This window comes from Lutra lutra, chromosome 18, assembly GCF_902655055.1.
Source record: "Lutra lutra chromosome 18, mLutLut1.2, whole genome shotgun sequence".
Taxonomy (NCBI): domain Eukaryota; kingdom Metazoa; phylum Chordata; class Mammalia; order Carnivora; family Mustelidae; genus Lutra; species Lutra lutra.
In genome coordinates this window covers 38206218-38229290 of record NC_062295.1, presented here as the reverse complement: position 1 = coordinate 38229290, position 23073 = coordinate 38206218, and the positions used below count along the sequence as shown (strand labels likewise).

Genomic DNA, 23073 nt, shown 5'->3' with positions numbered 1-23073 from the left:
AGAATGGCTGAAATAAAAGAGGGCTCTCCGATGCTGGCAAGGATGCGGGGAAAGTGTCACTCACATGTGGCTGGTGGGGATGCAGGATGACGCAGGCACTCTAAAAACAGCTGTAACATTAACCACGCAACTGCCATTCAACTGAGCGACTGTACTCCTGGGCACTTAATTCCACACGCGTGAGGATGTGTGTACGTGCAAATACACGTACATGAATGTTCACAGATTTATTCCTAATAGTCAGAAAACTGGAACAACCCAGAGGCCCTGAACGGTCACACGGCGTGCTGTGCTAAATCTGTACCACGGATACCACTCGGCAAACAGAAGACGCAAATTATTGATTTTCGATACCCACAACTACTTGGGCGATTCTCCAGGGAACTGTGCAGAATGATAAGAGGTCATGTTCTGCATGGCTTCATTTACGTAATAATCTGGAATGAATTAAAATTTTAGAATTGGAGAACTGATTAGTTACTGCCAGGGTCAGGGAAGGGCGGAAAGGAGGGGCTATGAAAGGCAACATAAGGGATCCTTAATGGTGATGGGAATGTTCTGTATCTTAATGATGTTCCCTTGTCAGTATCTTGGTTGTGATACTGTATCACAGCTCTACAAGCTATTACCATGGAAGGTAAGTGGGTAAAGGGTACACAGGCTCTCCTACACCTGGATGGGACTCCACAATTATCCCAAAATTAAAGTTAAAAAAAAAAAAAAAAAAAAAGACTAGGTCTGGTCGCCAGCTCTGCCACGTGTTACTGGGAGGCTGACCTTGAGCAGATTTTAAACTCTCTATTCTCAATTTTCTCATTGGCTACATGGGACAATACCAACTGAAAAATGGTAAAAAGTGGCAAATGTCATTTGTGAAGGACAGGGTAACGTGCACAGCACATAGTGAGTACTTCGAAAACAGCTTGCTAATGCCACATCTCTATGGAGACCCAAATATTATTCTAAATAGTGTCATTCATATGTCCACTGTTAAAGCCATGACAAAGCTATTAATTTAAAAGGTCTCTTCCCAAACTGATCGGCCTAAAAATGATGTGGCGAGGGGAAGATATTTTTATTTTAAAAATTGGAAGATAAATTTCTAGTTACTGAATAGTCACAACAGATAAAGTGAGTTTAAAATGGAACTACAGTTAGTGAAAAGTTGGGAAGAAAGATAGGATATTGGCTAACAAATCTTATTTCAGTTGACTAGGAAGTCAGTAAAAGTTAATGTAAAAATTAAGACGGAGTTTTCTAAAATGTACTTAACACGATGACTTAGATTTAAGATTCTATGTTTCTAAACATTTTCTCCACCTCCGGCGTTAAAAGAAAGTGGAAGGGAGTCAGCTAAATCCTTATACTTTTATACCTGCTTGCTTTGGAGGTTCAGAAAAGCAGCAAAAATACAATCTGGCTCTGTAGTAGAGAAAGACAATGACATGCACTCTACCCCAGAAGATGAGGGGAATTTTAAGCACACAGTGGATCCCCTTGAATCACACTGGGCTCCTAGCCTTAAAGTTGATGAAGTACTGGCCTGAGCTGACTCACAGAGAGGCTTTTGAAAGAGGTGAAAAGGAAAGGAGTGTTTTATCATTCAAATTATTCCCTTCCTTTCATTCCCCAGCAAGATTCTAAAAGAGCTATTTCTACTAAAATAAATTATTTTAATAACAAATACAGAGAGTGGGAATACCAGTACAAGCCTGGAAGGAGGAAGGCCTAGGAGGCCAGACCCAGGGTTCCATCATTCAGGTCCCCACGAGGAGCCACTTTCCCCAAGACCTGGAGAGTTTTCTCATGGGTGAAGTGAAAGAAATGTACCAGATAGGTTTCTACAGCCCTCTGCTAAATTTAAAGTCCCTTGGGGCACCATAAAATCTAGTCTCCAGACAGCTGTCTGGTATGACAAACTCTCCTCTACCTCTGCTTTGAGACATACCTGTAATTTGCTTTCCCCAAAATGGGCCCGGGGAAAGAGTAGGTGAGAGGACAAGGAAAGGAGTAGGGAAAACTAAAAACTAAAAAACAAGACAAAAACTCTGCAATGATCATAGGTGCAGGAGGGAATCTACTTCCTGCCGCTCATGGTCAATTTTATCCAGATTTCCTTTCTTTGGGGCCCTCTGGCACAGACTCACAGGAGAGAGAGACTAGAACCCAGACTTTGCCAGCTCTACAGGTTTCCCCCCAAAACACTGCCAAGAAGAAGAGGAGGGGCAAGGAATAGGAGAACCAGAAGAGTACACACCACTTAAGAGATCCTCTGAAAGTTGCAAAGCAAGGAAAGACTATGTATCCTGATGCAGACAAACAAAACAATTACAGGCCGCGGAGGAAATGTGAACACGGGCTGGGTATCTGAGAATATTAAGTAAGGAGTTACGAACTCTTAGGTCTGATAAGGGTACCAAGGCTGTTTTTAAAATGAGGTCTTATCTTCCGGCGACAGACGCTACGAGAGTTTCTAACGGCGTAGCACGGTGTCTGGGATCTGCCGCAAGCCACAGGGCAGGGGTCTGGGCGAACCCAGCTGTAAGGAGAAGATCAGGGCCGAAGGTGGGGGAGGGGGCGTGGGTGCGGACGGCTCCTTCTATTCTCCGGACTGTGGGTACGTCTGAAATTTTCCCAAGAAGCAGTTCCACCGAGGGCCTTGCGGCCGGTTTCCCCTCCGGTGTACGCGGCTCGTCCGCACTTACTGGGAAGGCAGAAGAAGGAGGGCTCCCTGACCCTGGGAGGCTGGTTGTGGGAAGCGCCCAGAAAACATCCCGCAAGGGCGCGTCCCCGACCCGGCGTCCAGGACCGGGCCCTCCCAACCCCCCCGAAGCCGGCAGCCCCCGAGAAGGGAGTGGCGGAGGCACCCCTCCCCGGCCAGCTCCCACCCGTGCCACCCCGCACTCCCGCTCCCCAGCCGGGGCAGCCGGGAGCTGCGGCCGCACCTGCGCGCACCTGGGCGCACCTGGGCGCAGGTGCGCGGGCGGGGACGCGGAGGCGCGCGCACCTTGAGGATGTTGTCGAAGATGGTGTCGCGGAACTCGAGCAGCGCCTTCTGGTCGAACTCGCGGCCGTGGATGATGCGCATCTGCTTGAGGAAGGTGGACTTGCCGCTCTCGCCCGCGCCCAGCAGCAGGATCTTGACGAGGCGCCGCACGGCGCGCCGCTCGCGGGCCAGCCCCGCGTCGATGTCCCGGCTGCGCCGCCGCGCCTCGCGCTCCGCGTCGCGGGCCCCGCCGCCGCCGCCCGCCCTGCGCTCGCGGGCCCCGCCGGCCTCGGCCGGCAGCAGGCAGCGGCTGAGGGTCCGCACCACGCCGGACATGGCCGCTCAGGCCATGGACCCCGCCGCGGGCGAGGCGAGCCCCGCGCGGCAGCCGGCCGCTCCCTCAGGCCGCGTCGGTCCACCGCCGCCGCCGCCGCCCCGAGGCCCGCTCTCGCCCGCCGCTCGGGCTCCGCGGAGGGGCGGTGCGCGCGCCTCTAGACCCCGGCGATTGGGCCGGCTGTCGTCCATCCGGGCGAACGCGCCCTCTGATTGGGCCGTGCCGCGCCGGGAGGCGGGCGTCCCTCCGCCCTCGGGGCGGGGCCGGCGCCGAAAGAGGCGGGATCTTCGGGGTGGGGGCGCTTCTCATTGGGCGCCGGGGATGAGGTTCTTTCTTTCAGAATGAAAGGGAGGCGGGGTGGCCAGGGAGGCGGAGCGGCCGTCCGCCATGACCAATTATAATTGCTCTGGCGTCACGTCCATCACGGCGAACGGGCTTGGGATTGGGGGACTGGCGAAACCGGGCGGGACCAGAAGTGCCAGGTGTACAGAAACATTCTCCCTGGGTTCCCAGATTGGGTCAACCTGTGAGACCAGAAGGTTCGCTGAGTGGACTATGCGTTGAAGGAAAAATGCCAATAGGAAGTGCAGCTGCTCTTTTTAGGTTTACAGAGACAGCTGTTCCTAAACCATTTCTTCCGAGAAACACGGGGTAAGGGGACACACATTTTCAAACAAATGCACCCTTTGAGAGTGGCATGGCCTCTGGGCGTCTGTCTTCTCTGAAAGCTGGCTAAGTAATCAAATCACCAGAAGCACCTCCTCCCACCCCGAAAAAGTCTTAGGTTGCACAGTGATTGGGGTCTGCAGTTGCTGTGTCTGAGTTGGAATCTCCCCTCAATCCCTTACTGGTTGCGGAAGCTTATAGGCACCTCCCCCCCAACCCCCAACCCCGTATTTAGCGTCAATCTTCTCTGCAAAATGGGGGCGACTAGAACAACCACCTCCTACGGTTATGAAGACACAGACTGAGAACGTGAATTTGTAAAACACTCCGCAGGCTGCTGAAACCCAAATAAGATCTTGCTAGGAGTTTGCGGACCTAATTAAGGATTTGAACCTGTCCCAGGTGAAGCGAGTCAGAACCTCTTAGGAGTAGCTCAGGTATCTCTTAACCTCAAGGTGACTGGCCAGATTTGGGAACCGTGGTCGGTTAAAAGCCAAACTGAAGTGTATTAAAATGTTTAAGAGTTTGAAGTATTGGAGCAAAAATTCAGTCAAACCAGAAGTGGTTAAGAATACTCCTCGTAATGGGCCAGGGAAAAGAATTCTGTAGAGAAAGTGCCAGGAGCAAAGAAAGGAAATTGATTCTCTATAGCTTAAGGTTAGCTGGCTGTTTGTGATTGGTTGTCTTCACCGTTTGATTTTGTAACTGTGAAGCATTTACAGGCTTGGATTTTGGCTTGCTTTCCTAAGCCATTACTGCATTAAAGCCATGTTAGTCTAATGGCCTCCTTGTTGAATTGTTTTAGCAAGTCTTAAAGATGATCCTGTCCCCAAACCCTTCTCACCAGGTGGATAAAATAAAAACTAGCCTTGCAAACGACTGACCCAAGTACCCAGGTTCCACACAGGATGGACTGGAGCCCTGCTCTCTCTTTCGCTGTATCAGTGTCCTGAGTAGAGAGGAGTGTTAGAAAAAGTGATTTTGAATGTTATGTCATCCCATTCTACAAATAACATTTACGTACTCATGAAAACACCAGGCACTGGAGGACTTAGGAGAGGAAGCTGAAGGTGGAAAAGATGCATTCTTGTGTCAAGAAACTTCCACGTTAAGGAACCAGGATGCTCAAGTCACTGAGCACACTGGAGACTACAGGAGTCCCTAGTCTCCACCTCAGATCCAGGATATTCCAGGATCTCAACTCCCCAAGGAGCCTAAGTCCCAATGATGGGTGTCATGTCATTTACAGGGGCATGAATTTGTATCACTTATGAGTCAACATATGATCTAGTATTCTGTCATCCTTCGAACATGATGAAAAAGGAAGTCTTGTTTCTCTGTTAAAATGGCCTTCTGCAGAAAGACACAACACCCAGTGTTATGACAGAAGTGGAAAGGATTGCAGAAGCCTCAGAAAGCAGTGTTTCTTAAAGAGAAAACAGGACTTTTGAGCAAATAAAGAGGGAAATGTAGACTTCAATGGTGGACCAGAGTTAGCTCTTCATTCAATTAAAAGAAATCATGAAAAGGTAAGGCACAAAACACTGTTGAGCAAGTTACAAATAATTTACATCTTATAAATAACTTTGTGTCTGTGTTTATGCAGTTATTACATAGTATCCAGTCTGGGGAGTTGATAAGGTCTCTGGGCATAGCCCTTACATTTGTCAAAGGGCTCAGGTGCTTGAAGTAAACAAGCTTATCTGTGTACTTAATAATGATCTCTTAATGATCCCTTACATTCATGTGATGAGTTGTAGTTTTTTAATTGCTTCCACATACACCATATCATTTGTCCTCTGCGGGAGGGAGGCAAGGCAGAGATTATTGTAACAGGACAATCTGGGTCCCAGGAAGTTCACGTCACATGTCACGGGAAGTATAGTTAGTAAGTTGCGGAAGCTTGATTGGAGACCTGACCCAGTGTCTTCCCCACTTGCAGTATGAAATGGATGAAAGCATGAGAACTTGGAAGCTCGGTTCTACCACCTACTATCACCTCGGTTCTATCACCTACATAGCTATGTGATCTTGAACAACTCACTTAACCTCTCACGCATAGAACGAAGGCCCTAACACATAATGGGCGTTCAGTAATTTCTAACATTGTTATCATCCTCTTGGAGCTGTGGGGATCCAGTGCTAGAAATTTAGAACAATGATACTGGCACGATGAGGAAGAATCCGGAAGGACCAAACACTGTATGATATTAAAATCTAAAACCTGGGGAAAGGTCAGGTTAACTAAATTCAGGTACAGCGTATAGATGAAATAACATACAGTTCCCTAAAATAAGCAAGACGGAAATTGGTTAAACCGATGGCCACCATGTGTTTAAAGATTGGTCGAGGGGTGGGAGGGGTGGCCTGAATGCTCCTCCCACCATGTGTTCAATTCCACCTCCTGAGCTAAGGGGCAGCCGGGAGGGAGGGTCCAATGGCAGGGCCTGGAATGCGTATGTGGAAGAGTGGGCTTCCCTGGGATCTCTGGAAAAGAGAACAGCCACAGGACTCCCAGTCTCCAACGCTCACTCTCACTCATCAGCAGCTCCAAGGTCAGGGATAAGGCCCAAGACTCTGGGGTTCCCAAAAGGAATAATCTCCCCTTGGATCCTATGAATGTAGTCCTGTGTGATGTCTTCTCTGGCCTGGAGAGAATGTGGGAGAGCTGCATGGGCAAACGGGCTGAAAGCTTTCCCGTCTCTGAGGATGGGAGCTCGCCAGCAGCCACAACTGCTGAAACACAGGAGCTTCCTCTCTGGGCTCAGGGGAGCAACATCTAGCCTGTTACCTCATATTTCCTCACTACAAAGGGACCCTAAGAGCTTTCCCTGGAAGCCAAAGAGCTGTGTGTAGAAAAGAGAAAGTCTGAATAGGCTTAAGGGGACTGAGGTGCCAAAGAAACGGAACATCTCAAATAATGATAAATGGATGAAAGCTTGACATCATCACCATCACCAGCACCAACTACCAATGATTATCACCCACCATCATCACCCTCAGCACCACCATCACCATCATCACACTCCATTACCACCATCATCATCCCACCTCAGGAGAGTTGTTCATGGTATAAAATGGCATTGTAGGGGTGCCTGGGTGGCTCAGTGGGTTAAAGCCTCTGCCTTTCACTCAGGTCATGATCTTCAGGGTCTGGGATGGAGCCCCGAATCCCGCTCTTGCCTCAGCGGGGGAGCCTGCTTCCTCCTCTCTCCTCTCTGCCTCCCTCTCTGCTACTTGTGATCTCTGTCAAAAAAATAAATAAACTCTTAAAAAAAAATGGCATTGTAGGGAACAACTGGGTGGTGCGGTTGGTGAGCATCTGACTTTTGGTTTTAGCTCAGGTCGTGATCTTCAGGGTCATGAGATCAAGCCCTGCATCAGGTTCTATGCTCAATGCGAATCTGTTGAAACTCTCTCTCCTCTACCCTTTCTGGCCTCCCCTCTGCTCACACACTCTATCTCTCAAATAAATAAATCTTTTTTAAAAAATAAACATGATAAAGAGGCATTGTACAACAACAACAAAATGATAATGGTAACCACTGAGAAATATTGAAAAGAAGATGAGCGAACTGGAAGATAAAGTGAAAGAAATATCTCGAAACCCGAGGACAAGTATAAAGAAATGGGAATCATGAGAGGGAGGAAGGGAGAGTTACATGGGAATGCTAAGAGTTCTAGAAGGACGAGGGAGAGGAATGGAAGAAAGAAGTAATAAGAGACTTCCTTTTCTGACCGTGTGTAGATCAAATCCTCAGACAACCCTTCTGCAATAAAAATTAAAAATGCCCCTTATAAATTATTTAAAACTTTTTTTAAGAGTCACTGAGCTGATTAAGGAAGCCTCAGGGGCCAAAATCAAAGTGGAAACAAAAAATTCAGAGTTAAGCAGATTAGTGCTGAAGCCACCAGCTTTCTTGACAACATCTGTTGAACCTTGAAGATTAGGGTTCTATTTTCCTGGCTGCAGGAGATAAAAACCTAAAGATCGTTGAAGGTAGGGAGTCTGATAGGAGAGACCTGTGTAAACCTAGGATCAGTGATAGAGCTGGTAAAATCAACAGTATGGATGTCAATCATTTATCAACAGATTAAGTTCCAAAGGAAGCAAGTGTACATTTTTTTTTTAACAACCAGTGAACACCATAGAAAATAAAGCATCATGAGTGAAAGACAGCCCCAAGATACAGACAACAGAATCACACTAAAAAATGTGGGATATTGAACTTGTTAAATACAAATGATAGAATGAAGATGCTTAATATCGCAAGAGAAATAAAAGAGACTGGATGGCTCAGTCAGCTGAACGTCTGACTCTTGGTTTTGGCTCAGGTCGTGATCTCAGGGTCTTTGGATCAAGCCCTATGTTGGGTTCCGTGCTTAACGGGGAGTCTGCTTGGGATTCTCTCTTTCTCTCTCCTCTCTTCCAGCCCCTTCCCCTGCTCCCGTGTGCATGGGTATGTTCTCTCTCTCTAAAATCAATCAATCAATCAATCAATCAATAAAAAAAGAAATAAGAGAGGATATTGAAAGTACAAATAAGGAATAAGAGACTATAAAAAATGTTTGGGAAAATGTGAACAAGAGCCAAATAATACATCTAAAAATGAAAACTACAATGAAATAGAAACGTAATGGTATGTTAAGTAGCAGACTAAGACACAGATGAATGGAGGAAGCTGGAACACAGATCTGAAAACATCGCCTTGAGTCCAGCATGAAATATGGAGAATAAGGGACAGGAAAGACCTACTGAACATCTATCTAATCAGAGTTCCGGGGGGACTAGAGAGAAGAAGAGGCAGTATCTGAAGAAATTACAGCTTAGAAGTTTAAGTCAGCACACAACACAAACTGCTCAGCTTAATAAATGAAATCTGGGTGGAGATACACCATCATGACCTTGAAGGACATCAAAGACAAAGAGAAGACCTTGAAAGCAGCCAGAGAGAAAGCAGTCGTGGCTACTATTTATAGGAGAGTTACTAGGGGCCAGGCACTATTCTAAGCATTTTGCATGTGCCAGCTCAGGAAACCTGGGATAGCAACCACAGCAGTTGACGGACAGCTGATCTATCAATGGCCAAAGTAGAAGCCAGATTGGAATTAATATCTTTTTTTTTTAAGATTTATTCATTTATTGACAGAGAGAGAGAGAGAGATCACAAGTAGGCAGAGAGGCAGGCAGAGACAGAGAGGGGATAGCGAGGCTCCCGCTGAGCATAGAGCCAACACGGGGTTTGATCCCCCGGACCCTGGGATCATGACCTGAGCCAACGGCAGAGGCTTAACCACTGAGTCCCCCAGGTGCCCCTGGAATAATATCTTAAAGCATTGAGGGGACCTAAACCATTAGTCTTAGAATGGTAAAACCAGTAAAAATATATTCAAGAAATGGGAGTCCATGAGGGCATTTCAAACAAAACAGGACCAATTACTTTATCCTAATAACGGTGTTAGGGCACATACACTGTGCCTTCATCCAAAAATTCATATGTTGCACTCCTCATCCCTTGGACCTCAGAATGTGACTCTGTTGGGATAGGGTCTTTAAAAGGTAATTAAGTTACAAGGTCATTGGGTGGGTGTTGTGACCCTGTGCCCAGTGTCCCATAAGAAAAGGAAATCTGGGCACAGATGCATACAGAGGGAAGACCATGTGAAGAACAGGAAGAAGACGGCCACTTATAAGCCAAGGAGACAAGCCACAGAAGAAACCAAACCTGCCCACACCTTGATTTTGGAACTTCTATCCTCCACAATGTGATGGAATTAATTTCTTATTGTTGACGCCCATCAAGTCTGCAGTATTTTGCTATGGCAATCTACTATAGTTTGCTTTAAGAAGAAGGAAAAATTGTCTCAGAAAGAAGGTCTGCCATACAAAAAGAAAGAGGGACAGTTTGTGAACACAGAGGTAATTCTTATCACTACAATATTAAATAACAATAATAATTTTAATTTGTGGAGTTAAGGAGAATATAGCCCTAAAACACTGGACACCAAAAGCATATATATATATATGGGGAGGATGAAAATAAAGTGTCCTAAGACCTTTTTTTAAAAAAAAGATTTTATTTATCTGACACAGAGAGAGATCACAAGTAGACAGGCAGACAGAGAGAGAGGGGGAAGCAGGCTCCCTGCTGAGCAGAGAGCCCAACGTGGGGCTCAATCCCAGGACCCTGAGATCATGACCTGAGCTGAAGGCAGAGGCTTAACCCACTGAGCCACCACCCAGGCGCCCCATCCTAAGACCTTTTAATTGTTTGAGAGGAGAATAAACATTTCGATTAATGTTAAACTCTGTCAAGTTAAATATTCATGCTGAAAATTTGAGGGTAAGCACAAAAAGAAGAGAAATAGAGTGCATAAATTCCACACAGGCAGAGGGGAAAAACGGAATGAGGAAGCAGAAATCAACGAAGACAAAAGAATGTGAGGAACGAAGGAGAGAGAAACACAGGAATAAAGGCAGGACAACTGGGGCAGAATGAGGTGTAAATACATCCAAATATATGGTTCATCAAAATAAGTGTGAGCAGACTAAAATAGTTCAGAGACAAAGTCTGTCAGACTGGATGAAATAAAAACAAGGTCCAGCTGCTTGCTCCTAAAGGACATACCTGATGACCCTGAAAAAATCAAAGTAAAAGAGTAAAGGAAGATTTGCCAGGCAAATACCCAACAAAAGAAGTCTGGCCTATCTATAGTAATAGGAGACCAAGTAGATTTTAAGTCTGGAAGCATGGCTGGAGATGAAGAGTCATTTTATACGATAAAAGTTTTATGGCACTGGTAAGACAGAACAATTCTAAACTTGTATGCAACTAATAACATCCTCAAACACTGAAAGGAAAGAATGGACACAGCCTCACAGAGGAATCCACCAGCACGGCTGGGGTGAGGGTGTGGGTTAAACATACCTCTGCCAGTAATTAATAGTTGAAGAAATCAAAAGGTGCCGTTATGGGAGTCTGTTACTAGAGCCCCCAGAAGAATCACTTCCAGTATGAATCTGGATTGGATGTGGAGTGTGCATTGACAAATAGAGTGTGGCTTTCTTTCTTTTTTCTTTTTTTTTTTTTTTAAGATTTTATTTATTCATTTGACAGAGATCACATGTAGGCAGAGAGGCAGGCAGAGAGAGAGGGAGAAGCAAGCTCCCCGCTGAGCAGAGATCCCAACATGGGGCTCAATCCCAGGACCCTGAGATCACGACCCGAGCCGAAGGCAGAGGCTTAATGCACTGAGCCACCCGGGTGCCCCTAGAGTGTGGCTTTCTTAAGGAAGCCTACTAGCTTCTGTTTTTGTGCACTCAGAGCCCTGTGCTGCCTTGACAAGTCCAGGTGCTGAGCTGGAGACACTGGGAAAAGGTGAAGACCTAGGACAACCTGCAAAGAGAGACTGCTCCAGCCACCCCAGTGTCCCAGCTGAGCTGTGCCCTCAGGCTCAGCCGAACCACACCGAGGGAAGGACCAGCACAGCTGCCTGGCTTGAGTCCAGGTTGCAAAGTTATGACCACATGAAATGCTGAGTCACTAAGATTTTCCGACTTGTTATGCACCAATAAATAAGTGACAATGAACAAGTCTGACCTACTACAGATAGGTTGAATCATGATCCCAGCAATTACAGAATATGTATTCTGTCCAAATGCAAGGAACATTTTCAAAATTGACCACCAAGGGGGTTTGAAGGCAAGTTTCAACACATTTTCAGGGACTGGTGTCATCCAGACCTCGTTCTCTGACCATGTTGCAGTTAAATTTGATATTACTACCTAAAAAAAAAAAAAGGTGTCAAGTTAAATTTGATGTCATTAACGTTAGTAGTTCTTCTGAAAGCCGCAAAGTTTTATAAGTTAGAAATAGACTTTCTAAGCAAATAGCCCAGCTTGTTAAACTTGTTTGTTACAGTATCAAGTAAAAAAGGTCACGGGCTTGTTTGTTTTTGCCTCCTAACCTAGTGCATCCTTACTGCTACAACAGCAATGTGGCGGTATAGTCCACAGCTTGGCTCTCTATTCTGATCTTGGCTCCGTCCTCTACTCACTGTGTGGCCTTGAGCAAATTACTTAATCTCGCCGTGCCCTGCTTCTCTTCATCCCTAAAGTGCGAACAATAATGGCATGAGTTGAAATTATTGAAGATTAGATGAGATCTGTAAAGTCCTAAGAAGAAAGATGTGCGAAAAGTAAGACCTCTGTAAATGTTGATTATTATTATGATTATTACCTTCATATTCTATACACTGACACTGATACTTGGCAGTGAAAAGTCTCTCACCCAAAATCACACACCAAGGAGGTGGCAAAGCCAGAATTTCACCCCTGTCTACCTTCCTTGGCAACTTTTGCCCCCTTTACAGCATCACGTGTCTCCCCCTTTGCGGGATGAGGAAGGGAGTCACCATTCCTTTCTTCCCCTGCTCCCCTCATGCCCATCCACTCTGAAGAATTTAGTGATTCTGGCTCATATTCTGAGGAAAGATTGTTCCTGCCTTAGGACCTTCCTCTCATTAGTCCGTCAGCTCCCAAAACTGTCCTGCCCTCAATTGTCTCCCAGGCATTCACCCTTTCGGGCTAAGCGCAAACCGTACTTTCTCAGGAAGCCTTTCCTGACCCCAAACATTCCCGCCTGCCCACCAAACTAGGACCAGTTTCCACTGTCTGCTCTCCTAGTACCCCATGCTTTCCACTTCCAGCATTTATCACACTTAAAATTATTTGTGTCCTTGTATGTCGAATGTCTCACCAACGGCATCGATGAGGCAGTCCGTCTATGTAAGGGTGGAGCCCTACACCTGCACATAGTAGGAACTCAATCACTACTTGTTGGGTAGGTGGGTAGGAAGAAAGAAGAAGGGGATAAAAGATGGATGGATGGATGGATGGTTAGATGATGAATGGATGGATGGATGGATGAGTAGATGGACAGACGGATGGGTGGATGGCTGGGTGGGTGGGTGGGTGGATGGATGGATGGATGGATGAGTGGATGGACAGATGGACGGGTGGATGGGTGGGTGGGTGGGTGGATGAGTGGATGAGTAGATGGCTGGTTGAATGGCAGGCACAGTCTCCAGGGGCCTTGAAGGCATCACAAAGGAACCTCTCTTTAGGATAGGCCTTGTCATTTCTCTTGGAAGGGGAGAAGGGAATTCTTCAGGGTGGTGCCTGCCATGGTTTAGAATAGAGTTGTCTTGCTGGCTGACTATTTCAACCAGAGTCAGCATGTTTTTAAGGAACATTAGTCATGGCACCCGGGACTCATGTGCTCTGGCACGTCTCTATTTGAACCTAGGTTCTACTTAACCTAACCCCATGTGCCAGAAGGAGAACATTTATGGGATCTAAGAGTCAGCAATTTTGAGAACCAAGTAGCCATCTGGACAGTGGGGTGAGTTTCTGTTTCAGGTGCTGGTCCGGGTTCAAACATCACAGGTTGGTGTCTGTTATCATTTCGTCCTTGGTAGCAACACACGTGGATACTTCCCTATCACCTCTGAGGAGCAGGTTAGGATCTGGGGATGCCTTTGGGGGATGCTCAAGAAACAGCCAGGGGCGCCTGGGTGGCTCAGTGGATTAAGCCGCTGCCTTCGGCTCAGGTCATGATCTCAGGGTCCTGGGATCGAGTCCCGCATCGGGCTCTCTGCTCAGCAGGGTGCCTGCTTCCCTCTCTCTCTCTCTCTGCCTGCCTCTCCGTCTACTTGTGATCTCTCTCTGTCAAATAAATAAATAAAACCTTAAAAAAAAAAAAAAAGAAACAGCCAGTTCACAAGGGCTGCACAAATGCAAGGTGAAGGAGAAGGTCACACGTTCTTTAGACTTAGTTTAGCCTCACGAAATTTTCCTAAACCCAAGATTTATTCATTTCTGGCTCCCACCTCAAGTCCATTGAAGGTTCTGGGGGTGGGGATTGCCTTTTGAGATTTTATTTATCCGAGAGAGAGAGAGAGAGAAGGGGCAGAGGGAGAGAGAGAATCTGCTTGGGGATTCTTTTGGGAATCAGTAGGAAGTGTGGAGCCCGGTACGGGGCTTGATCCCAGGACCCTGAGATCAAGAGTAGGATGCTCAACCCACCAGGCCACCCAGGCAACCCTGAGATCTCCTTTATTTCAACTCATCCCAGGACCCAGGCTGACTCAGCAGCCACCACCTTGAAGATTGCTGATCCCAGGAGAGGGAAAGAAGGAGCTCTAGAGGGTTTTGGACCCGCAGTGAAATGAATGACTGGGAAATGACAATTTCTTCCCACTCAGCTTGTTGGCCAGAACTTGGGATGGTTAGCTGGAGGCATCTGTTTGGGGAGGCCATTGTACTCACTGATTTAATCAAACACTAACCCGGAGGTTGCTGGGACAGCACTCTGTAGACGTGGGGGACACCTACAATCAGTGGGCTCGAAGTAAAGGAGATTACTCCGTGAATGCAGGCACGCCTCATCCAATCAGTTGAAAGGCACAAAGAATAAAAACTGAGGTTTCTCTGAGCAGAGGAATCCTGCGTGGGTCTCCGGCCTGCTGACCTATCCTACAGTGTTCACACCTGTCAGCCTTACAATCCTGTGAGCCAGTTTTAAAAAATAAGTCTCCTGCTGTACATAAATATAAGCCTCTTGATAAATAAATATATATATATACCACATTATATCCACAATTATTATATATACGTACTATATATATAGTATTATGTGTATATAATGGCTTGTTGGTTCCAGTCCTCTGGGGAAGCCCCACTCTGGTCCACAGCTGCTTGTGTCTGTTTCAACAAAGGGACCAGGAAGTACTGTCTTAACCACATATCATGCAGACACCCCAAATCTTTGGTTACTAGTAATAACTACTGTGGTGTTCCTGCAAAGGTTGAGCTAATCCACAGAAAATACTTAGGGTGCAGAATATATCCTGGGTATACTAGGCTCTGTCTGCCGCTTGCTGGCTGTGCCGACTCCTGGACCAGTTATTTATCTCTCCGTGCCTCAGTTTCTGCTTCTGTAGAACTGAGATGAACTAAGCAAGCCTGAACAGGTTGTAAAGATGAAACGGATTAACAGCCAGGAGGAATTCAGTCGGGCATGTGGGCGGTTACCTTATTCCTGTTACAGCCTGGCTCCCTCCTTGCCCTTGGCCTTCTCATCCCATGGCACCTGTCTGGAAATGCTGTCTACCTTACTGTGGGTTTCTAAGTCCTCCAGGACCTGGAGAAGGAGGTGTCCTAGGACTGGCTACGAAATTTGCAGGCCCCGGTACAAAATGAAAATACGGGGTCCTGGTTAAAAAGGTGTTAGGAATTTCAAGGCAGAACAACAACAGAGTAGGTGTGGGGCTCTGCCTGTGCTGAGAGCATGGGCACCAGGATGGGGGGAATGGGGACAGGGGTGTAGGAATGTGTGGGGCATCCAGGGCCAAGACTCTCATGGGAGCATGTCTGGGGCACGGAATTCCTGGGTGGAGAGATTACCCCGTCCTCCTGCAAAGTTGGGTTTGGACACCCGCTCGCACCAGGCACTGGGGACATGCGTAGCTGTTTATGGTCGCTCTGGCCTACCTCGGGAATGCACAGGAAATGGTTTGGTTTTCCCCGCCGCTAGTGATTCACTCCCCTCAGCCTTGCTCTTTCCACTCTCTGCTTCCTGTCCCTTCGCTAGAGCTCGGACAGATTCTGTCATTTCCCGGGCACTTTGGGGGCAATAAAAAGGCCTGTTGGTTGAATCTAAAACTTCCATCTCAAATCCAATTTCACGGTCATCTTGTCCCCTCCTGCAGAACAGCCAGGCCTTGCCCTGAGGGCCCCGGGAGGGAGGCAGGGAGGAGGAACCAGCTGCCCCCTCCCTCCTATTCTTCCCTCTCTGCTTAGCCTGAGTGGTGTAGAGGAGGGAGAGGAGGTGGAGGGGCAAAAGGGGCGGTGTCTCTTTCTTAACCTGACTGTGACACACCCCCTGCCTCAGGACTCCCGGATTTGTCCCCCTGCCTCCTTGCTGTCTCCTGCTTGTATGGCTGGCAGTGGAGGGATGGGGAGACGATGGGCTGGCATTGTGGTCACTTCTTCAGCCCTGAGAAGACATCCTACCCCTTTCACTGCCAGCTGGGGGGACCTGATACTCCTCTACCTCTAGCTTGGGGAGCCCGGATCACAGTTCTGGGACAGCGGGAAATGGCCCTCTTCCTAAGATAAGACCTAGAGACACTCAGCTCTGCGGGCAAAGCCAGAAAGCAAATAGCTGCTCGTCTGGCTTTGATACAATAATAATATTGAATGATTGCGGCTTGTTTTTACCTAACACGTCTTCTATGTGCCCCGAGATGCGCGGAGCTCTTCACTGACATTAAAGCCTTACGTTTTCTCAACCAGGAGGTACGTGCTATTTTAAGTCCCGTTTTTCACTGATGAGAAAATTGAGGCTAAGAACGGTTAGGAACCACGCCCACGGCCACAAACCCCTGCAGTGGCCAAGTCAGGGCAGGACACAAGGTCCTCCCAGCTCCATACCCTGCGCTCATACTCCACTCTCTGACCTTGTGGAAGCGTCCAGACAAGGTGCACAAGTACTACGACAATGGTGGTAGGGGCTGATTCTGCCTGTGGAGTATCAGGGAAGGCTTCATGGAAGAGGTAATCTTTGAGTTTTGTTGTAAAGGGCAAGCAGTTGGAGGGATTGGCCTGTGCAGGTGTGGTTCTGTGGCCTGGACAGCATAGCAGGTAAGGACTTGTGGGGAGCTCCGGGAGGATGGGGCTCAGGGTCTGTGTCAAGGTGAGTGAGTGCTGGAGGATGAAGCTAAAGCGAGGTCCACTGAAGACCCTGAGAAGCATTTTGGACTCTGTTCCTGAGCTCGAGAATTCTCACAGCACCGAACACATTATGAAATTATCTCATTATTTACACGCTCATTCTCTGCCTCCCCCATTAAAGTGGACACTCAGTGAAGCCAGGCATGTGACCATTTCGTTCATCTCTAGATCCCTGAGAGCTGGCAGGCAGTTGGCACTCAATGCATGCTTGGGGGAAAGAATGCATGAAGTCCTCCTGACTGGGAGGTGTGGCCCCTGTAGCTAGACCTTGCTGCCACTGTGTCCAAGTCCTCAGGCTCCCGCTGAGCGGCTGCTGGCTGGGTGGGTGGTCTCACCTTGGCCCTGATCTGGTCTGGCCTCTTGGAGAACATGGCTCGAATACTCACTGACACCCACCAGGTGGCGCTCATGCCACACAAGGAAACCCAGAGCGGGTTTTGTTGAACTGCGGGTGAGGAGGGGTAGGTGGGGGTGAAAATCTCATCTGCGAGCCACAAATGAGTTCTCCAGGTTGCCATTTGTTCTCATTAGTGCCTGGATACCCTTCTCCAGAACCAGATGGGGTGACCAGTGTCTTGGGACCCTGGGCCTTGTCCCCCTCCCCGGCCAGGGGCAGCTGTAGGTGAGAAAGCACGATGGCACGGGGAAGGGGTTGCTGGGGTCGGGTCCAGGGGTGCCTGTGGATGTCACTCTCATCCAGCCAGCAGCTCTACCGCTGCCCACTATGCCTGTCCACCAGGCTTGGTCTTGACTGCTTGGGAGAGCAAGGCCATTCATCATCCCACTGCATGCCGCCACCCCCACCCCCGCACAAACCGCCCCAGCCTCCAGAGGCTCAGCAAGCCCAGGGCTGCAAGGTCAGCCTCCTGACACAGCTCCAAGGGAATTCTCCCTGTTTGTAGCTTCAGGTGGGTGCTTCCAGCACCAGGGGTCTGGCCACGCCTGCCTTCTCCCACACAGCTGAGTTCTGGAAGCTTCTGAGGCCACCCTGGGAAGGAACCTGTCTCATGACCTGGGTGGTGGGGATGCATTTCTTCCATCAGGGACTCAGGCGAAGCAAAACCAGGGCTGTGTTTCTCCGTAACTCAGCCTGAGGGCTACTTTGAGCCCGTATTCGAACCCATGGCAGAAAAAGCCATCTTGGCCAGTTCTGGGTAAACTGGGTCATTTAAACTCAAGAGTTTAGAGGGTCCCTTTGCCCTTCTTTTGGCCCTGGCATGGCAGTTATGTTCTAGGGGGCTATATAGAATTATGGTGCTGAGCAGGTGCCTGGTCATTGGTTGCTCCTGATGCCAGTGTCCCCTAAAAGGACAGGGGCATGTCTCATCCCCCTGCTCTACTTGTCCCGAGGTGTCCAGGCCTCAGAGAGTTTCCTCCTCGGTAGCCTGTTCGCTGTCCCTTACTTACTTCCGTGCCCTTTGTCCCCTCTGCCCTCCCACCTCCGACCTCTGCCCTCCCACCCCCACCAGCTCCTCCCGTATCGGCACCCCCCAGCTTACCAGATTTCCCTGGGTTCCGTCTGTCCCCAGCTGTCCAAGTCCTAGGGACTTCTCATTCCTCTCCCACCGAAGGGGGCAGGCTGCAGGACCCCTTGTCCGACCCCCAGTGACATCCAAACCCCGTGCTTTCCCTTCTGTCTCTCCACTTTCCTTCCCCAGCTAGAAGGGGCTCCGGCTAGTTTAGGAGCAGGGAGAATGCGTTCTCCGGATCTTAGTTTCTTTCCAGGGATTTTGGAGCCACATGTTTTGTTCTGCCACAATGGTCAAGATTTGGCTTTCTAAGCTCTCTCCCCCGAGCGGATGGCTGCTTGCCCTGCCAGGGAGGGACGTGGGGTCGAAAGGGGTGTGTGCGCATGCGCGCGCCCTGCGTGTTTCCGGTGGGGTGACGCTCCCAGGACCACGTGGTCTCGGTAAAACAAACACACCGGTTCCACGTGTCAGGGGCGTGGCCTCATTCCTGGGATCTAGACGTGAGAACGCTTAGCCCTGCCGTGGCTGCCTGCGTGTGCTGGGGCAGGTGCGTGCCAGGCAGTGCGCGGGCGCTAATGGCGTCCTGGGGTTCTGCCCCCGCGGTTAGAGCAGAGCTGCTCACCTTGCAAACAGCATGCATGTCGCACACGCAAGCCGCTGAGGTATCCTGAATTTTCTGGTAGCCTCATTCAAAAAGGAGGAAGGAACCGCAAGAATAAATTTTAAGAACGTATTTTACTTAATGTGTGAGCAGTAGCAACATGTAATCAATATACGAGTTATTGATGATGCAGGTTTAAGTCTCCAAAGTCTGGTGTGTATTTTCCGCGTGTAAGGCATCTCAGCTCTGGTGCTACATTTTAATGAGAAAGAGTTGACCTGCCTTTAGATGTCACAAAACCTACAGCCGGAAGAGAGATTCGCATACCCCAGGTGCACCGAACGTACTTAAAAGTTTCCCAATAACTGAACAGTGTCAGTTTTCAAATTAAAAGAAAATAAAAAAACTTGGTTGCTCAGTCTCACAACCCACGTGTCCAATGCTCAATAGCCACGTGGCCAGGGGCTACCCTGTTGGACAGAGCGGTCTAGAATGTTCTCTCCGTCTCTTCCTCTCAACACACGTTCTCTTCTTCCTTTACCTGGCTAACCCCTCCCTGGCTGGTGAGCGCTTGCTCCCCCCAGCTTCCCAGGATGCCCTGGCCCCTCGCCGCTGGGTGGGTGCTGCTGCAGGTTTGTTTTCCAAATTAATGGCTGACTTTGAGGAGCACAGAGACCCACCCTTGAGGCCGGGCCTTGGTGTTAAAATGAGGCTGCAGTAAAACCCACATTTGACAAAGACATGTATCCAGCATATATAAAGAACTCTCCAAACTCAAGGGCAAAGAAACAAACAACCTAATAAAAAATGCACAAACGATTTGAATGGACACTTCGCCAAAAATAGTGTTCGGGTAGCAGACTAGCCCATGAGGAGACACTCCGCTTGAGAGCATGATGTGATGCCTGGAAAGGAGGAGGGTGGGTAGAGAGAGCCTTGGCTGATGGGGCAGCTCCTGACAATCTCGGCCAGGCCAGCTGGGGGGTTACAAGGAGTCGTGGGAAGGGCAGAAATGGCAGCCTCTCCACGCCCAGGGCTGCCTCCAGCTGGGCCCAGCAGCTCAGGGCACTCCCTTGGCAGTTGCCTCCTGAAGAGAGAGCGAGGGCCGTCCCTGTGCTAGCAGACGGACAGGCGATGCAGCAGGGTCCTGAGGTCAAGGAGGCTTCTCCAGGGGGGAACCCACAGCTGAGATGTTAGCCAGGAGAAAAGGGTGTCAGAGAGCAGGGGTTCGGAACATTATGGAGGGACGTCACCAAGGACAGCTTTGTGGGAGCCCAAGGTGGGGGGCGGGTGGCAGGAATCCTATTTGAGGCGAGGCTGTGAAGGTGGCAAGGGCCGGTCTTGCAGGGCCTAAGGGTCACATATAGGATTTTGATCCTGACTACTGACTCCCTTTGAGTCCAATGGCCAGTGCAGCTCAGACCAAACCTCCCCACTGGCCTGGCCCGGGGCCCACCAACCAGCGTCAGACTACTGTCAAGCTCGTGCTGGCATTCTGGGCTCTTCCGCTGATATATGGCCTGATACCCTCAGACAAGGTTTGAGAACTCTCTCTTGGGCACAGGGAGCTCACGCCTGGGAGCTCATGAGAAATGTTGAGTCTCAGGCCCCGCCCAGAGCAATACAATAGGACTGGAGTCCTGGGGGTGCCGTCAAGGCATTGGCCTTTCCCAAGCTCAGCTGATGATCTTGTGCCCATTCCAGTTTGGGAAAGCCACCATCTAGGGCCAGCTCTGCGTTACACAGGTGTGTGGACTCCTGCCCCCAGGCTTGCTCTGGGTCCTGCACGGAGACCGGGGCCGCGTGGGGCCAGACAGCACGCCCGCCCTTTAGTGTCCGAAGAACCTACCTGACATCGTTGGTAAAAAATGCATCAAGACCCACCTTGTGCTTTGTGGGAAAATGCCTGGGTGGTTGGCATGAAATAGAATTCATAGGCTCATTCTTCTGGAAAAGAAATCCATCCATTTGCAGGCAGTGAAGGGTATATGTGCAATGCTGGGGACGGTTTTGGGAGCCACGGTATGGCTTTGGCCAAGACCCACCTGCTCTGCATATGGTTTCTCAAGCAGCCAAACAGGCAGCCTCGAAAGTTGCCCACAGTTCTGTCCACGTTCCTTGCTCTGCTGAGAGCGTGGGTGCCTCTGTCCCCCTCCTCTCCAGCCGGGGAGCGGGGTGCCCACTCACCCTTGGGCACCTAGCCTCAGTGTCCCCTTCTTCCTGCTTGAGCTTGTGTGGGACTTGCCTAGGAACTACCCCCTGAGGGTAAGCAGCTGGGGTTGAAACCAGCCCCTCCCCTCCAGGGTGTGTGGAGCAGGCTCAGACCAGTGTAGAAGACCCAGGATCCCCATCTTGCCTGAACTTTGCATTTAGCAGCTGCGACAGCAGCAGCACCTGGCTGGCTTGACATGGGCCGTGGAGGAGTACTGACACCACAGACCCGGTGAACAAACCCATCGGGCTTGCTTTCCTTTCTAGTTACCAGCTCTCCATACCGCTCCTGCCCCTCCATGGATGGGGATGGCTCTTGGCGTGCTAACTCCTGGCACCCCAGTCTGCCCTGCAGTGGGCAGAGCAAGCTCCCCTGACCGGGCATCCCCCAGAGAGGCGCATGTGGGAACTGCCCAAGGGCGACCTCTGGGCTTTGGCGGAGCTCGGAGAGCACCGGCCACAGGGGGCCAGGCTGAGGAATACTGGGGTCCAGCTTCCGGCTTGCTGGGTTTGCCAATGGGACTGAGCCACTGACTGTCTCTTGGCAGAGTCCAAGCCGTGCTGACAGGGGAGGCCAAAGGGCAGAGGGTGTTATTATAGAGGAGAGACCATGATTTACAGCAGCAGTGGTCCGGGACGGCTGGGCTCGCGGACAGCAGGGAGATGGAAGAGAGCTGGCAGGCTCCTAACAGGATGAGGGATGTACATTTCATTGAGACGGTGTGCCCAAGTCCACGCGGCAGAGATTAAATAGCCCGTCCCCTGCATGCAGAGAGGCAGAGATAAATCAGGCTTTACTGCAAGCAGGGTGGCAGGGAGTTAATTAGGAACGGGGGGAAAAAATACATTTCAACTCACAAGGAAGCCGAGGGAGCAGCGATGCCCAGCGTGGCCCCACCCGGGGATGTTTCTCTTGGGGAGAAGCCGCGGTCCACCCTCCCACCAAAGGACGCACGGAGGGGCTCTGGGAGTGTCACCTGGGGAGAGTCGGCACCCGGGTGGGAGAGGGTGAGACTGCTGGTGGTCCTCGGAGCTGAGCCCACTTGCATCAGCGGTCTTGGCCGGTTGCCCTGCCTGTGGGATTCGTGGGGTCTGGAACTTCCAGGCTGAGGTCAAGCCCCCTCACTGGCCCACTGTCTTTCAGAGCCCCGTTCGCTGGGCTTTCGGCTTCTGCACCACGGTTGTGCTGTACCCCTACCTGGGACGGGCACTGCTCAGAGCCCAGCTCATTTCCAATTGGTCATCAGCTCATTAATCATGTACTGAGCCCCTCCTCTGTGCTGGGCTCCTGTGGCGGGATCTAGAGTCCTTCCAGCCACGTAGCCGCCAGGCGCAGAGCCCTGAGCAGGCAGGGCTAACCCAGCGTATGGAGGTGTACTGGGGGCACTCAGGGGCTGTGGGCACCAGAGTCAGGACAGCTGGCCTCACTCTGTGGTGGGAACAGAGGGATTGGTGATCAGGAAATTCTAGAGGGAAGCTTGGCTTGATGTATGTGACAGTCTATTGGGGCTATGGTTATAGCCCAAACGTTATCACTTAGAATGACAAAGCTTTGCGTGCTGGTAACGCACCTGGCTGTGAGTCCCTGCGTCTCTCAGGTAGTTGTCCTTTGGGTAGTGACCAGGGCGACTTTGGTCTTTGGCATCCCCATTCCCCGCACTCCCAACATGTGCTGGTCTGTGAAGGGAAAGGATCCACGAGTCTCTCCCTTGGTTAATTCAATGCTTCATCTAGGAAACAGCACAGCCCACTGGCCACAACTGGTCACGTGGTGCAGCCTGACCCGAGGGGGCGGGAAGTGGAAACTAGTGGTAGATCCGGAAGGAGAGGGAACCCAGTGACAGTGTAGATGTCTGGGAGCCTGCACCCTGAGCTGAGTCCCAAGAGTAGAAACTAGCCAGACAGGAGAGGGCCAGCAAGAGGAAGGAAGGGGGCAGAGCACAGCTGGAGTGTGCATGCGTATGTTTGTGTGTGTGTGTGTGTATAGGGTAAGATGCTAGAGTCGGCACA

At 49.9% G+C, this 23073-nt stretch overlaps 1 protein-coding gene across 1 annotated transcript in view; it reads right to left on the bottom strand.

The window, feature by feature from the left end:
• Positions 1-3446, bottom strand: part of GNA12 (G protein subunit alpha 12) — a 100125-nt gene extending 96679 nt beyond the window's left edge. Inside the window, exon 1 of the mRNA XM_047713421.1 lies at positions 3008-3446. Coding sequence (XP_047569377.1) covers positions 3008-3322 — 315 coding nt within the window. The 5' untranslated portion in view covers positions 3323-3446. The remainder of the gene's footprint in view (positions 1-3007) is intronic.
• Between the last annotated feature and the right edge of the window lie 19627 nt (positions 3447-23073).